This window comes from Aspergillus sclerotioniger (assembly GCF_003184525.1).
Source record: "Aspergillus sclerotioniger CBS 115572 chromosome Unknown BO94scaffold_22, whole genome shotgun sequence".
Lineage (NCBI taxonomy): Eukaryota > Fungi > Ascomycota > Eurotiomycetes > Eurotiales > Aspergillaceae > Aspergillus > Aspergillus sclerotioniger.
In genome coordinates this window covers 272,548-288,153 of record NW_020291012.1, presented here as the reverse complement: position 1 = coordinate 288,153, position 15,606 = coordinate 272,548, and the positions used below count along the sequence as shown (strand labels likewise).

Here is a 15,606-nt window from a genome sequence, read left to right as displayed (position 1 = left end):
GATCTACTCCTATCGCAAGTCATCGAATCCAATCGTTCTTTTCTCATTCCCACAACGTATCTCGGTAGTATGTACATTTTAGTCTTATACAGATATCCCATATGTTCGTCAAACACTTGTCAAACAGTTCCCTTTTTTCCGATCCTGCCAAACTCCAATGAAACAGACCCAGGACATGTCCCCCACGCACTCATGTTCATAGCGTCAACCCAGCCTTTTAGTAATCACGATTGATTCATTTCTTCAAAAGCTTGCTCAGCTTCTGAATACTTTTGCGCACGCGACAGCGCATATGAGCTCGCATATGGGTGATCAGAGACAAACTTCGTTTGCGAACCTGCGATGAGACCTTTTCGGCCACCTGCTGCCGGTCTCTGCTCTCACGTGTATCAGTCTCTGATAGATGGACCCCAATCCCATTGACTCCCAATCCGTGCAGGCTACATATACGTGTGCTGGAATTTGAATAGGCGGTATCATTTTCTGCGATTGTCGCATGATTTGAAAACAGATCGTCGCTCAAGTGCCAGGACTCCAGATCTCTCGTCGTCAGGTCGTGCTGTCTGTTTGCACTCCATTGCCGTTGGATCAAACTCCAAGTAACATCGTCTTGATATTCATGCCTGGATTCCCGCAGGCCATGGACTTCGCTCATTTCCTGGTCTGCCGAAAGTCGTGCCATCATGTTCTTGAACCAGGTTTCTGCGTAGGGGCTGTGATGGACAGGCCGGGGGCTAGGTTCCTGGCTGTGGTATTTGCGCAATCGTTCTAGTTGTAGTTGGCGCATGTTGTTCTGGAGATGTTGGGGAAGCTGTGCTAGAGCGGCTTCGTCAAGATCGTACAGCACCTCCTCTTCGTCATCCATGGAGTATCGGCGGTTCGTATCCCATGCACAGCTTCCCCAAGTGTCGGAGCTGCTTCGCCAGATATAACTGGACTCCTGTGAGCTCGCTGTTAGAGCCATGTCTTTGATGTGATGATGTAAGCGCAGTGAGACGGAAGTTCATCGGAACTGAGAGGCTGAGCAGTTGGGGTGATGGGGCCAAAAATACGTGGTAGGTTCTCTGAAGCAAATAAAAGGCAACCAAAATGATGAACTTTGTCGCTAGGTGAGATCAGACTCGGGTATTAAGAGCGTATCATTTCCATGTCCTCTACTGCTTGTTTGACTTACTGGTACACACGTTCACTCATCACTGGGTCACTCACTCGGGCATTTTGAAGGTAGAGCTACAATTGGTCTTTGGGACAATGCGCACCACTATATTTGCCAACGCCGACAATCAAATAAGAAAGACGTCGTGTGCGTCTTGGACGCGTTCTTGGTGCAGGGTCATTCACTGCGAGGCTCCATAAATAGGCCTATGCCGTCACATGGTGTAGAGCCTCTACAAAAGCCTGTCATTCTATAGGAGCTTGAAGCGCATCGGAGGGTTGATCTTGACGACTCATCACATGTACAAAAGACGGTGAGGAGAAAGAGAGATGCATGGATTATAGAGTTGCGAGGGTGTATCCGTGTGCACATACAATGATCAGCATGCAGGTATCGTACAGTTATTAAAAGTATTAGAAGGACGGGCCCGAAACTTTCCCGGCGCACATGACTCTCAGAATTCCCGGCTTTCACCGATGTCGCAAACGTCAAATACCTCAACCTCTGGGATGCCATGCTTATTGAGAGCCTCTTTCAACTTCTTGGGGGGTTCAAGCACTTCTTCATCCGTTAGCACCCAGGTACCCCAGTGGATTGCCATGGCTCGTTTGCACTTGGTGTCCTGGAATATTTGGACTGCGTCATGAGGATCTGCATGCATGGTGCTCATGAACCACCGGGGCGAGTAGGCACCGATCGGGATCAGCCCCAGATCGAAGGGTCCCCGGAACTGACCGATCTGTTTGAATGCAGGGCATGAGGGGAAGTTGTACTCTGGGGCGTGGTCATCGGTTCCAGCAGGCAGCTCTGGCACCGCTCTATAGCCCGTGTCTCTGTTGGCGCTCGTGGTTAGAATACTGAGGTCTCATAGATGGTTATACTTACCCAGCAAACCACAATTTCTGACCCCCCGATTCAATGGACCACGAAGCCCACAAGGTCTTTGCTCGATCAAACACGCCCCTGTTACTTGTATGCTGCGAGGGCAAGCAGCCGATTCGTGCTGTAATATTAGATGGACTTGAGCTGTGGCCTTCTCCGGCTTCATTGACCTCTGTGGCGGGTCCGGTCAATGGTGAAAGGACAATGTCGCGCTCCTCCCACCAGTCCAGCTCCGTCACGTTGCTAATCCCAATGCTGCTGAACCATTTTTTGTTACCCAGGGGGGCAAAGAAATGGCAATTCGGATGGCGCTTGGCGATTTCTTGGACCGTGGGGTGAGATAAGTGATCGTAATGGTTGTGGGAGATCACCACTGCATCAATGGTGGGAATATCTTCGATGTGGCATGGCGGGTCGGTGTAGCGCTTGGGGCCCATCCAAGACACCGGGGAGCAACGATCTTCGAAAACGGGGTCGAACAGAACTCGGAGGCCCCCGGGAAATTCGACATAGTAACAAGCATGACCTAGCCATGTCGCCCGTAGATTGGACGTTTCTCGAGTAGACAGAAATGTTGGTTTTTGAACCGGGACTGTGGGGGGCGTGACATCCGGCCATTTGATCTTCCCCGTGAGGATGCGTCTTCAACTCGTTAGCTATGGTAAAGAGCGATGGGAAAGCCTCGTACTCACCCCCACATGCGGAAAGCGTCACCCATTGTCGGAGCTCTCCATGAACTTCATAGAATTTGTTAGCAACAAAATAGTGTGGATGCATGCATAGCTGTGAGAGGACATACTCCCAGGGAATTTGGAAGCCGTCTTTGAGATGATGGCTCTTCTCCTTGACATCCTCCGGTTCCGGGGAAACTGGAGAGAGAATAACGGCAAGGGAGAAGAGGGCAGCCGACGTTGAACCAGCTGATGTAGTCGTGGCCATGATGCGTCTTGATGGAGAAGACAAAGGGGGCACATAAGCACTGCGCTGTCGGAAACAAGACCAACCACGCAGGAATGCTCGCATGGTTGAGGAGAGGGCGCAGGCGAGGGGGAGGGGGAGGGCGAAGGGGGTTCTTATACGATGCTTGGTGGCGCTTGCCTTGGGATCATCGCTGTGAACACAAAGAGATACCTACGATTGTAATTGCCCAAAAAACCCAAATGGTGATACTAGCCCTCTTATAATGCCGAGCAGCGAGAAACCAGGTAGTAATCCCGATGTCCGATGTCATGGTAAAGCCCGTTATCTCCGTCTGGCCGGTTGATGACTGCCATGTCATGGTTGGTTCTTTCTTCCACGTATACATCTAGTATCTGGCTTCCACGACTCTCTTGGTGCCTAATGGGTGGGTATCCATGATACATGGGGTCTAGAATACTCGACGTATCCATACCGGGATGCATTGTTACTCTAGTTACTCCGTACGGAGTATCATTGTTCAGGCTACGCAGCGTCGTCCTCGGCCCGTCATAACTCCGACTCCCCGGAAGTCCCATTGCTGAGCACGAAAGGGACTGGACCGGACAACTTATAGGTGGCGGTGCAGCCTCATTGTTCACTGTTGGCATGGACCCCAATGGACCGTCAAATACCCCAGGGCTGCCTTCGCCTGTCGATCTGATTGCGCAGCAACGGTCTGATGCCATTCACGCGGCGGGGCAGCCTACAGGCGACGGAGGCCTTCTCTCCCAGCTAACCAACAACCCTTTCTTCACCGCGGTAAGCTTCGCCGCAATGATTCCTCTCAGTAGGTGCTGACAGTACCTGGATGATTAGGGATTTGGTCTCGCCGGTCTGGGAGCCGGGCTCAGTCTCGCGCAAAAGGGCGTCCGTCATGGCGCTGCTCTCCTCCGCCGACGCATGCTCGTCGACGTCGAAATTAGCATCAAGGACGATTCCTACCCGTGGTTCCTCCACTGGATGACACTATATCAACAATCCCAACTTCACTCGGCTCGCTCCGCGGCCAGCAGGTCTGGCTTTATGGAGTCTCTATTACAAAGGTTAACACCGGGGATGCGCCATCTCTCTATCCAAACACAGAAAGTCGAGCGCGCCAACGGCGCCATACAGACCCATTTCGCTCTCGTGCCGGGCCCTGGCCGGCATGTTTTGCGCTATAAGAATGCGTTTATCTTTGTCAACCGAATGCGGGAGTCCAAGTCTCAGGACCTTCACACCGGCCGGCCGTGGGAAACCATCACTCTGACCACCCTTTATTCGCATCGACATGTCTTCGAAGACCTCTTCACCGAAGCGCATGCGCACGCGGCAAAGTCCCACGAGGGCAAGACATCCATCTACAACAGCTGGGGCGCCGAATGGAAGCTATTTGGACAGCCGCGGCGGAAGCGTCCATTGGACTCAGTGGTTCTCGATGAGGGAGTCAAGGAGCGGATCGTGGACGACGTGCAGGACTTTGTGTCCAGTGCCAAATGGTATCACGATCGGGGCATCCCGTATCGCCGTGGCTACCTGCTCTATGGGCCACCTGGAACGGGTAAAAGTTCGTTTATCCAAGCTTTGGCGGGCGAGTTGGACTACGACATTGCCATCTTGAACCTCAGCGAGCGGGGATTGACCGATGATCGGCTGAACCATCTCCTGACGATTGTCCCCAACCGGACCCTGGTCTTGCTTGAAGATGTCGACGCTGCGTTCTCGAACCGCCGGACTCAGACAGACGAAGACGGGTATCGCGGTGCCAACGTGACCTTTTCGGGTCTGTTGAATGCCCTGGACGGTGTGGCAAGCGCCGAGGAACGGATTATCTTCCTCACCACCAACCACGTTGAAAGGCTGGACGAGGCGCTAGTCCGCCCAGGTCGGGTAGACATGACCGTGCGCCTAGGCGAGGTGACTCGCTATCAGGTCGGTTGTCTCTGGGACCGGTTCTACGGAGAGCTGGACCCGAGCGGCTCCAACCGGCAGACGTTCCTCAGCCGGCTACAAGAATTGGGGCTGATCGAGGACGAGAACGGCTTCAAGGCTGATCGATCGAGGAGCACTAGCGCTGCTGCTCTGCAGGGGCTGTTTTTGTATAACAAGGGCAATATGGACGGAGCTATTGCGATGGCCGAGGGGTTGACCTTCCGTGTCCATGACGAGGCTATGGGGCATGAAAATTAGACTGTATTATAGAGCGCTATGTATATTAATCTGCGTGGCGGCAAATGTATCATACTAATGAGAGCAAACGGTTGGAGTAGCTGTAAGGGTTGTGGCCTTGATGTGATGAGCCAGACTGCGCGGGTTGAACAATGCGCTGGCCTGCAAGTATACCCTCGGGCTTGTTCCCTCTTTGGTAGCCGGTCATCCTTCACTTCCTCCAGTCACGCTCGCTCTCCACCACACTCCATCGCCGATCCTGACTTCAGCGCTATTTGGTGCGAATCGGGTCTGTTGTCATTGGAAGCGCCGGGCTTTCTAAGCCACCATGTGCCGCTCGGTCCAGCGAGATGTCGAGGTTAAACGCCGACCCGGTCATGCAGGTTTCTTCCCCACCGCATCTTCTTCACACTAGCAGCCTGTTATCGTCAAGACCCTTGCCGCCGTGAGATACTGACGATTCTGCATGGCCGAAGCCGTCACACGGCGCGATGAGGTGGGCGATTGCATGCGGTTATATACTACCCTGGTTCCCTGATTCAATTACTTCAACCAGTTGATAACTCTTTCGTCACTTGTTTAGATCGTCATAATAAATCTAACTGCATACACATACTTGATCTCCTTTACATGGTTGAAACTGAGCACGCTTCTTCTGCATATCACCGACGTCATGAATCAGTTCCAGCTATTCCCGTCGCCCTCGGAGAGCAGAGCGCCTAGGGACGTTTCACAATGGGCAAGGAAAAGACCAGCCATTAGAACGCACACTGATACAATACCCATGGAAGAGCTCCATGGCAAGAATAGCCCGACAGAAGCAGTGATCTTCAAGCTGATCGACGACACCAACTCTATCAAGCCACCTCCCAAAGCAGTCTCCAGATCAACTCCCGTCTCCATCCCGGAGACAATCCAAGAACGAACCAGGTCACCTTTGTATGATAACGTGCGACAGCGTCCGACAGAGCGAGTTGGCTCTCCGTCACATTCGGCCAGGACCAGAGAGCCTTCTCGTTCCCAGGACAGCTCACCAGCCGCGGCTCCGGTGGTGCCGATGAAGTCGAGATTTCGATATAACCTTGGTCTACCGTTGAACCAGCAATACTATCCAGAGCCCTCATACAATGGCCACCGGGAATATCCCAGGCCTGCTGATATGGTACCCCCGTCTGCTCCAGAGATCGATCAAGCTCTTGGGCCCAAGACAGTTCCTGCGAGTGTGATGAACTTTCCTGTTGGCGTCCTTGACCCAGTGGAGACATATTCATCTCAGGAAGAATTAAAGAGTCTATGGGAAGTTGCCAATGGTCAACGCCCCCGGAATATACCTGGAACATCCAACCTGCGCATTGAACGGTAAGCTGTTCATGAACTTGCTTGTGACAGATGCTGATCTTTCTAGAATTGACACTGATACCCTTGCTTTTGGACATCCCAATGCACCTTTCTACACAATGCGAACCTTAGGAAAGGACATATCCATCATACGGAGGAACCCTTCCAAGCAGGAAAGCAGTGTCCCTGTAATGAACCTGAAATTGGAGGCAAAATCCCGTCGCCAACCACCTTACGATGGACTGGTCTCCATTTTATTCCCCCGATTGGCAGCCATTCTTGCCATCGACCAAGCCACAGAGCTGGCGGAAGAGCTTCGGCTCTCAGCGTCCGAGGCAGTCCAGGCGGAAGGGGATGCACTCAAGCGAGTAGCAGCCCAGGAATCCTGCAAGCTGCTATGGAGCCAATCGAAACAGGTGTACGAGCTTCACCACCCGGCACTGAGTAAGCTTCCCGCGTTGGTTGGTGCCGCGGGCATTCCTTTGTCGCCCGTGCAGTCAAAGTATTCGGGGGTGCTTCACATTATAGTTTCCTGTCCTTCCAGGGAGGGAGAAGCTCCCACCATACTCGTCACCACGCCTCTACCAGCCAATGCTGTCGAAAGTGCTATGCCCGCTACGCCTCGCACATCCACGCTGCCCCTGACCGATACGGACGAGCCCCTGGCGTCGTTGGACTTGAGGAGCATGACGTTGACCATAGCTACTGTTGCCATTGTGGAGACGATTCCATCTCTGTATGCCATCGATTCGCTTGTTTCTGCCATACTCGCTGTGGCGGCGTCGGACGAGTCTACCAGGTGTGTTCTCGAGGGGCTAAATGTGTATTCAGCCTCGGGGAATGAATCATTTGGTACCAGCCCCGATGGGGACATGATAACCCTGGCGGAACGCGAAGACGATACAGAAGGAAGCCGGCTCTGGTCGAAGATGAAATCACGGCCTGATTCGAAACAACGGAAGTGGTATCAGTTCTGGGGCCAGTCCAAGCCGAAGAACCGAGAGATTGTGGTGGAGGAGTTCGACATGGACAAGTATGGACGGTACGGGGGTGGGTCGCGAGAGGGACAGCAGCTGCCATGGATTACGCGGGCATGTGTGCGGGTGCTGTTCTGGAGTTTGAGTGTGATGGTACACACACTGACAGCGATTGTCAAGGGGATGGCCTGGTTGGTGGTGAACTTGACTCGGTGTGTGACGAGGAGCTGAGTACACGTTATACGACCTGTGGAGTTATGATGTTATGAGGCGTTTTTCTGGGAACTATGCCATTATTCTGCGCGGAGATATTCTCCATGACATTCTTGATCATGTATATCCTAGGTATAGTTGTTGTTTGACAGCTACAGTGATGGAGCAACCATCACCACAACAATCGATACATTATCATTATAGGAATCTTATAGATAGAGTCTAACAATCCGAAAGATCGCCCTAATACTATAAAGTGTAACAATCTGACGTAGTTACACCTTGTTCACCATTCCTGAGCCTTCACTTTCTTCTTCCCGATTCCAAGCCAGATCTAGTCTCATCCATATTCTTCTATATTGATCATAGCCATCCAAGACCGCGACAACAACAACCCCCACAAAAGTATACGATCTAAGACAATCTCCCACACCGGATACCTACCAAGAACACGACCCAAAATCTGCAGTGATAAGGACTAGGTAGATACTGAGGAACAGGAAACATTCATACATACCACAAGCCACCGACCACATTCCAGTCTGCAACCCACCACCAATTAGATACCCACTAACCACCCAGATTCACATCCCAGTCGGCTGGGATGGAATTCCACAGGGATGTGCAGTCGCCACAGAGAAGGGTGTATCTATATAGACGCCTTCCATCGTCAAGATATAGCTAGAGACTTGAGACTATCGTCTACTTAACAATACCTCAGACTTGAGAAAGCAAGCAGCAGATAATACACCAAGAACAAACAGAGAACAAGAAAAAGAAAGAAAAGAATTGAAGAGAAAAATGCACACGCTTCTCTTCCTCTCGACTATATCCCTCGCCGCTGCTACAACCAACAAAGGCCTGGGGTATTTGCAGTGTGCGGTGAGTTTTCCATCCTATCCTATCCTATCCTATTCTACTTCCAATGCTATTCCATCCTACTCTCGCAATCCCATCTCTACAATACTAATACTATAAGAAATATAGTCCTCCATCGCCCGCACCTACCACAACACAGAATGCACCTCCCCCTCAGCCCTAGACTGTTTCTGCAACGCGCCCTTTAACCCAGATACCTTGGACCAGGAGACATTGGATAATTGTGCAAGTGAGGGTGTCTGTATGTCCATCTATCCCTATCCCCCAAACCTCCCAAATCCCATACAATACAATAAAAAGCCCTACTAACAAGAAAATCTATCCAATATTATAGCCCCCACTTCAATCCCCACATACATCTGCTCCGATACCACCGTCCCCGTCCCCGCCAGAAAAGGAAGCACGCCTATGATGCGCGTTGCCGGGCCCAGCAATGCATCTACTAACGATAGCTTGGAGACAAGCGACAAGGAGAGGAGTACCGCAGATACATACACAACAAGGAAGAGCAATCTGCGAACGGCACCAGTCGTCAACACTAACACCGCCAATACGGATATGAACGATGTGGATGATATGAACATGACTGCCGAGGAGATGAGGAACATGGATATGAGGCGTGCATACGCCCCAGATCCAGACACAGAGATGGATACAGATACAACAAATATAGAAGAGAACACAGATACCCAAGAAGCCACAGACACAAACACAGAACCCACTACAACAATCCCCCACCACCACAACGTCCACATGACCGACGCCTCCAACGCCAACGTCGTCTATAAAGTCTTCACCGAGACACGTACAGACTGTGCCTGTGATCTACCGGGGTATAGTTCTCCCACTGCGCCTGTTGGTGTCGAGGGCACGAATGTAAATGTCCCTGCTACGCAGACTGGGGCTACAGCAGCCACTGGAGCTAGCACGGGGGTGGTGGATGGGGTTATGGTTACTGCTACTGCTACTGCTACCGCTACCGCTACTGATACTGGTGCTGCTACCAGCTCAGCAACAGATGAGGCGGGGGGTAGTTCCTCGACGGGACTGTTTGCGACGTTGGCATCATCATCATCATCATCGGCTGGGAGTGTTGCGGGGACGTCGTCTGCGGTGGGGGCGGTGCCGAGTGGAGTTGATTCGTTGGAGAATGGGGGAGAAGGGGATGAGGATGATTATGGGGTGATGTTTACGGGAGGTGCTGGTGCTGTGGGTGGGAGAAGGTCGGTGGTGGGGATGATGGTGGTTGCGGGGTTGGCTTGGGGGTGGATACTTTCCTGAGGAGACCCTGTCTCTATTATATGTTCGTGGTGAAGGGGATGGGTTATGAGGTTTATGTATGGTGATGAATAATTATGTGCCATGTAGTATGTCTTATGTAGGTTAGTTAAATGTCGATTATGTAGCTTGATATTTCAGTCCTGATTATGACAATATACTATATCTTGATCTGCCCATTTCACATTGATTACACCGATTATGGTAATAAAATCACGCATGAATCGCCTCCTGCACCTTTGGATACAACTGCACCAACCGATAATACATCTCGGGATGATCATGCACCAAGACCTGAGGATCCCACGCCATGGCTGCAAACAACGTCTCAATACCACTTCCCACGGGTGTCATAAAGATCTGACAAATCTGCAGCCCAATGACAAATGCAAATGCCATGATAACCGCCGTGAAATCCCCATCCCGGTTATACGCCGGGTTCGTGAACTGCAAATACAAATACGCGAGCAGAGCACACACGTACGACACGAACACCGAGCCCATGGTCAATACCGGTCCCACGAGACAATCGTTGACCAGGGCATCTACACCGCGATCTTTCATCATCTTCCAGGTGTCTTTCGCGGCCGGGATATATGCTTTGCCGTAGAGGGCGATATGGCAGAATGCGTAGCGGTTGAAGAACGTGACGAACCAGTCGAGCATTGAGATAAAGCAGCCGAGGATCCAGAACATGATGCTTCCCAGGAGACTGCCCTGGGCGGCTTCCTGGCGCTGAGCGACGGAGCAGGCCTGGCGGAGCATGTTGATGATGGCGATGATGAGCGAGCCGAAGCTGATGCTGCCGAAGGAGTAGGTGGTGGCGCGGCGGAAGGCGCCTCGGGTGGCGCCCTGAGGCATGCCCTGGGGGGATTTGGAGAAGAAGTACCAGGAGCCGTAAATGCCGGCGATGGTGGTGTGGACGGTGTTTTTGATCCATTCGCTGAACCAGTACATGGCGAAGGTGACGTAGATGACCAGGCCGATGACGCGGGCGGTGCTGCAGCCGCCGGAGCGACAGGCGGGGTTTGTGCCGGTACTGTCGGGCTCGTAGGCGACATAGATGGACACGAGGGTCACGGAGAACCAGGCGGCGAAGGCGACGGCGACGAGGCCGCCGATGGTGCTGACGAGGAACATGTGGCCGTAGCGACGGGAGATGTCGATGGAGACTTCCATCATGTAGGCTGTGAAAGGGATGCGGGGGATCCAGCTGATGAAGCAGATGATGGCGAAGACGCCGAAGATGAGGAAGACAATGCCACCGCCGTATTGCTTGCGGACGAGGTAGTAAATGGCGGTGCCGAGGGCAAAGACGATGTTCAGGATACCGGTGACCCAGATGAAGAGCTTGGAGAAGTAGCGGGCGCCGAGGAAGTAGGCGTAGGAAAAGGCCAGGGCGACGCAGAGAACGAAGATGAAGAGGACGAGGGTGTTGGTGTTGAGGGAGAAGTCGTTGGATGAGTCGTAGATGCCACCCCCGCTGAAGCCTTTGTATTGCGCATAGCGATGGATCGTCACGCCCGACACGGCGACGTAGCCGAGGAAGACTGCGATGAGCTATGCTGGTCAGTCTGGTGCGGTGCAGCGCAGGAAGGGTGAAGTGAGAATGAAGTTACCAAGAGCCCAGCCCAGATGTCATTATACTTGGGGCGCTCGACTTTGAAGGCCTCGTCGAAGCCATACACGGCTTGGTTGTAAGTCGGCGGCGGCCCCTGTGGCGGTCCCGGCGGTTTGGGTTCGGGCCCTTGATAGTTGCCATTGTATTGGTTGGGAGCCGGTTGGCCTTGATAGTAGTTGTACGGCTGTTGCTGAGGCTGGTCGCCAAAGCCCTGAGGAGGGTTGTAGTAGCTGGATGTCTGGCCGCTCATGGTGCTCTGTGTGTATGCGTGTGGTGTGGAGGTGATGACGAGGGGAAGTAAGGAAGCCAGGGAGAAAAAGGCGAGCGCAAGGGGAGCAACGACGTGGATGGTTACACTGCAGCAGCTCTGCTGGCTCGAGTGCGTCATCGAGAGCTGATCGCTGATCACCGCCCAGACGGAGGATTGATTCCACGGATCCCCTGAACTCAATCCCTCCCTCTATCTACGCCCAAGACCAATGCGATAATATCAATGTCACTCGTAGATATTTCTATGGAGGTATGTATGTACATGTAACATCGTCAGGTCGTCAGCCATCCCCGCACGCATGCGAGACCCCTTGACCACTTGACCATCGACGATGCTCGACGCGTCGGCCATTAAAGATTAAAAGATCCAGATGGAGAGAGTATGGTACAGGCATGAGGGCCGGCTGAACTAACACGAAACAAACAAGCTGCTGCTGGGGTATCAATAAAGACATCGCTCCTCCTATCGAAATGCATGGTTCCGCATGTGCCGCCACGAATCGCCAATCTTGCGCTCGATGCCGGGGATGGGCGTGCGCGATCGACCGGGCCACTCGTCCGTCGCCGCCTGGATCTGGCCCTTGTTCCATGCTCGCGACCGCCGCATGTTCTCGTGTCGCACCGCCGCCCGTCGCGCTGCTCTCAACTCGTCGATGCGCCCCTGCCCAACCCGGTGCCGTCGAATGAAACAGTCATCCAACAGTGCGTTGGCATCCAGCAACTTCTTCGGAACCGCCTGCACCACCTGGAACACCTCCATCGGATCGGACACGGCCATAATCTCCCGCTCGCACGCCTTGAAGATGGCCAACGACACCCGGAAGAACGTCTTGGACCCTTCATAGAAGAATACATCCCACACGCGCAGCGTCGTCTCCAAAGGCAACGTCCCGATGAACACCGACATGAGCCAGTTCGTCAGCCCCAGCGTGATATCGGGCAGACGCGACGTTACCGTCAGCGCCGGGGCCCGCGAGCCCCCGCCGAGCCCGCTGCCCGCAATCTTGTTATACACGTGCGGCGACGTCTCCTTGAGCAGAACCATCAGGATCCACAGATCGATGTTGGCGCCCTCCAGGCTGATCTCATGCGTGCTCGGGAGATACACCGAGCTGATGATGTGCAGCATCCAGAATGCCTTCTCTTCCGGCAGGAACAGAAGCAGCATCCCCGTGATGAAGTTGAGCGACTGCGTGTATCCGATCTGTGGGTTGTGCACTGCAAATGCATACAGCACGCGGCGCAGAGATTGGATCATCTGCGTCTCGACCGTGACGGACGCATGCTTCGGGTTGCTGCTGCCAGCGCCAGCGCCAGCGCCAGCACCTCCGAACTGGTCGGCCGATTCGGGTTTGAAGTGGATGTTGTCTGGAAACGTTCGGTGCAAGTCGCGTTCAATGTGCTCCTTGTCGTCGTTGCTCGGGGACTCCATCGCCTGCCGGACCAGCTGGTCGTAGAGCCCAGGGTTCCGGTTCAGGTGCTCGTATCCCCCGGCGTAGAAAAACCAGGCCGCGCCCCGGTACTCCGACGGGATGCCCTTGCGCACAATCCGCTTGACCTTGTTCGACTTTGGCGGGAAGGACATCGGATCCGTGACTGGCAGACGGTTCTCTCGGAGCAGTTCCACCCACTTGATTCGCCGGGTGGCTGCAAAGTCGGAGTAAGAGCTATGCCATGCCTCATACTGTTCTAGAGTCACATGGTGAGTCGCTTTCCGGAATCCGTACCGGTCACGAGGGCCCAGGCCCGGGAGTAAGGCCGGAGGCACCTCCCCGGGCAGGACCACCGTGGTTTCTTGACGTTCACGCGGGGAGGGGGATTTCAATGACGGCTCGTTCGGTGGCTCTTCCAGTACTTCTTCCAATGGCTCCTCCGGCATCACATCGCTGTCATACCGTTCGCCCAGGGACCCTCGCACAGGTGCATCCAGCTCTGGAAGCGGCGGCACGGGTGGAAGATCCTCGGTGGGATCCAAGTCGGGCGAATGCTCATCAGAAGTGTGGCCGTCGTCGAACGTCATTTCAGTAGGCGGGCGTGGACTCCACGGTCTGGCTTTGTCGTCATCATAAAACCCTCCGTCATCATACAGCCCCGGAGATCCTGGCTCCTCTGTCACATCGCTAAAGCCGTCGAGATACATGGATATAGCATCCTCCACACTCATGCCGCCATCTTTCTCATATGGACCGTCGGGGGTGTCAGGAGACAAGTCGGTGATCGAGCTGCTCTTGGTGAGGACGCTGCTGCGCTCCGTTCCGCTCGCATGCTCGATACTGGACCGCGAGGTCATGGCAGAGTTGACACTGGAGCGGAGTGCATCTTGCCCGTGCGAGTCCACATAGCTGCCCGGAGGCACGATGCGAGGCATTGGCAATCCATACGAGTCATCTCCGTACCGTTCCCGGGAGTGATGGGGTCTTGGACGCCGGCTGTGTAATTTGGAGGTGGACATGGAAATGCGCAGTCCGGGTGCGCCTGGCGGATTCTTCCGAGGAGGTTGACGCTCCATGTCGGCCTCTCTTGGAGCATATACTGGACGGCGACTGGGCGACACAGGGAATGTGGGGGTACGGCTGGCGGGTTTGCGGATGATGAACTCATCGTCATCATCTCGGCCGTAAGGGGACGGGGAGCGCCATGACTCTCCTGCAGGTACAAACGGAGGCTGAAGTCGTGGGGATCGAGGGACTGGAGGCGGAGGAGGATGGTGGGGAGGAGGAGGACGAACGCCGTCGGCGGTCGAGGGGCGCGGAAAGGGAGGATTAAGTCTTAGAGGATCCAGGCGGGGAGGGTTCGGGATCCTGCGACGGCTGGGGATATCATGCGCGCCTGCAAGGGGCGGATATCGAAAGTCTCCATTTCCTGTGACCATGGCCACGAGCTGATAAACCCCAGTTCCCGCTGGACATTTGTCGATGGATGAAGAACGAACAGGCGCAGTCGAAGACCGAGTCAGGGGCGAGGATTGTAGATAAGGCTGGCGGAAATGAAGAGAAAAAAAAAGAAACGAGAGGATAAGCGCTGTGGTGAACGAGTGAACGAGTGAAGAGGGCGAGTTTGCCCGACAGGCGCGAAGTGAAACGAGCGGAGGAAAGAAACGGACAGGTTAAGAATAGTAAGTAGAAGTAGTAGTAGTAGTAGTAGTCAGTTCACCCCGGCAGCCCACGATGCAGCGACTAGTCCATCAGCCAGTCTCACGATCCTGCCAGAGGGTCAATTCGAGACTTGATCTCATGGCGGAACAGGAGAAAGGAAGAGAAGAAGAAGAGGAAGAAGAAGAAAAGCGACGACGAGCCGAAAGGGAAAAGGGGAAAAACGCTGCGGGCCTCGATCGAGCCTAGCGCGGTCGATTTCCGTTGAAGTCGCAAAGAGCCAGTTGCGTTGGTTCGGTTTTTACTTACGGCCGGACCCTGTCCGGTAAGGTCCAATTTCACCGCTAATTTCAGGTACCGTATTCCCGTTACCTCTGTACACCAACAGGGTTTCAGCCGGCCGCCAGGATGAGATCAGTCGGACGGACGGCGTTTGAGGTTGATGATCAATCAAGCTGGTGCATGGTCCTCGAGTTGGAAGTACGGTGAACGGGGATGCTGCATACATACATGAACTCTCTCTCATAGGCTAATAGGTACAGACAAAGTAGAATCTCATAATGCCTTTGATTGTTCTCCTGCCCACGGGTTGGTTACACAAAGGTTGCATGATTGATCTCCACGCCTCGAAGCCAGTCACAAGAGGCTCTCAACCTCCATCTAGTTACACTTTATACATAGCATCTGCTACATACTACTGCACAGACTACTCCGTAGCGGGTATACATCCACGGAGATGCCTACTCGACCATGACAGGTCACTCACTGCATGTCGCCATGGCAGCTGCAGCC

General features: G+C 53.7%; 7 protein-coding genes across 7 annotated transcripts; 3 read left to right on the top strand and 4 right to left on the bottom strand.

The window, feature by feature from the left end:
• Positions 1 to 33: 33 nt before the first annotated feature.
• On the bottom strand, positions 34 to 1,287 carry BO94DRAFT_157249 (uncharacterized protein). Its single transcript, XM_025605845.1, has one exon. It carries the CDS (start codon positions 962 to 964, stop codon positions 236 to 238), a length of 729 nt encoding a protein of 242 aa, XP_025465206.1. The 5' UTR covers positions 965 to 1,287; the 3' UTR covers positions 34 to 235.
• A 323-nt stretch (positions 1,288 to 1,610) lies between these two features.
• BO94DRAFT_558434 (putative Zn-dependent hydrolase/oxidoreductase family protein) lies at positions 1,611 to 3,061 on the bottom strand (the record flags this gene model as incomplete). The annotated part of the gene is made up of 4 exons (XM_025614007.1): positions 1,611 to 1,989; positions 2,042 to 2,680; positions 2,731 to 2,775; positions 2,838 to 3,061. The coding sequence occupies 4 exons, from the start codon at positions 3,059 to 3,061 to the stop codon at positions 1,611 to 1,613; spliced, it is 1,287 nt and encodes a 428-aa protein (XP_025465205.1).
• A 450-nt stretch (positions 3,062 to 3,511) lies between these two features.
• On the top strand, positions 3,512 to 5,254 carry BO94DRAFT_496811 (bifunctional AAA family ATPase chaperone/translocase BCS1). The gene is made up of 2 exons (XM_025609302.1): positions 3,512 to 3,757; positions 3,815 to 5,254. Exons 1-2 carry the CDS (start codon positions 3,605 to 3,607, stop codon positions 5,165 to 5,167), a joined length of 1,506 nt encoding a protein of 501 aa, XP_025465204.1. The 5' UTR covers positions 3,512 to 3,604; the 3' UTR covers positions 5,168 to 5,254.
• Positions 5,255 to 5,572: 318 nt separating this feature from the next.
• Positions 5,573 to 7,863, top strand: BO94DRAFT_496807 (uncharacterized protein). The gene is made up of 2 exons (XM_025609301.1): positions 5,573 to 6,505; positions 6,552 to 7,863. Exons 1-2 carry the CDS (start codon positions 5,820 to 5,822, stop codon positions 7,690 to 7,692), a joined length of 1,827 nt encoding a protein of 608 aa, XP_025465203.1. The 5' UTR covers positions 5,573 to 5,819; the 3' UTR covers positions 7,693 to 7,863.
• Positions 7,864 to 8,475: 612 nt separating this feature from the next.
• Positions 8,476 to 9,834, top strand: BO94DRAFT_587798 (extracellular serine rich protein; the record flags this gene model as incomplete). Its single annotated transcript, XM_025615856.1, has 3 exons — positions 8,476 to 8,556; positions 8,662 to 8,794; positions 8,888 to 9,834. 3 exons carry the CDS (start codon positions 8,476 to 8,478, stop codon positions 9,832 to 9,834), a joined length of 1,161 nt encoding a protein of 386 aa, XP_025465202.1.
• Positions 9,835 to 9,974: 140 nt separating this feature from the next.
• BO94DRAFT_521219 (CTL/SLC44 family protein) lies at positions 9,975 to 11,702 on the bottom strand (the record flags this gene model as incomplete). Its single annotated transcript, XM_025610140.1, has 2 exons — positions 9,975 to 11,391; positions 11,451 to 11,702. The coding sequence occupies 2 exons, from the start codon at positions 11,700 to 11,702 to the stop codon at positions 10,045 to 10,047; spliced, it is 1,599 nt and encodes a 532-aa protein (XP_025465201.1). The 3' UTR covers positions 9,975 to 10,044.
• Positions 11,703 to 11,947: 245 nt separating this feature from the next.
• BO94DRAFT_537214 (putative GTPase activating protein (Gyp3)) lies at positions 11,948 to 15,008 on the bottom strand. Its single transcript, XM_025612218.1, has one exon. It carries the CDS (start codon positions 14,592 to 14,594, stop codon positions 12,186 to 12,188), a length of 2,409 nt encoding a protein of 802 aa, XP_025465200.1. The 5' UTR covers positions 14,595 to 15,008; the 3' UTR covers positions 11,948 to 12,185.
• Between the last annotated feature and the right edge of the window lie 598 nt (positions 15,009 to 15,606).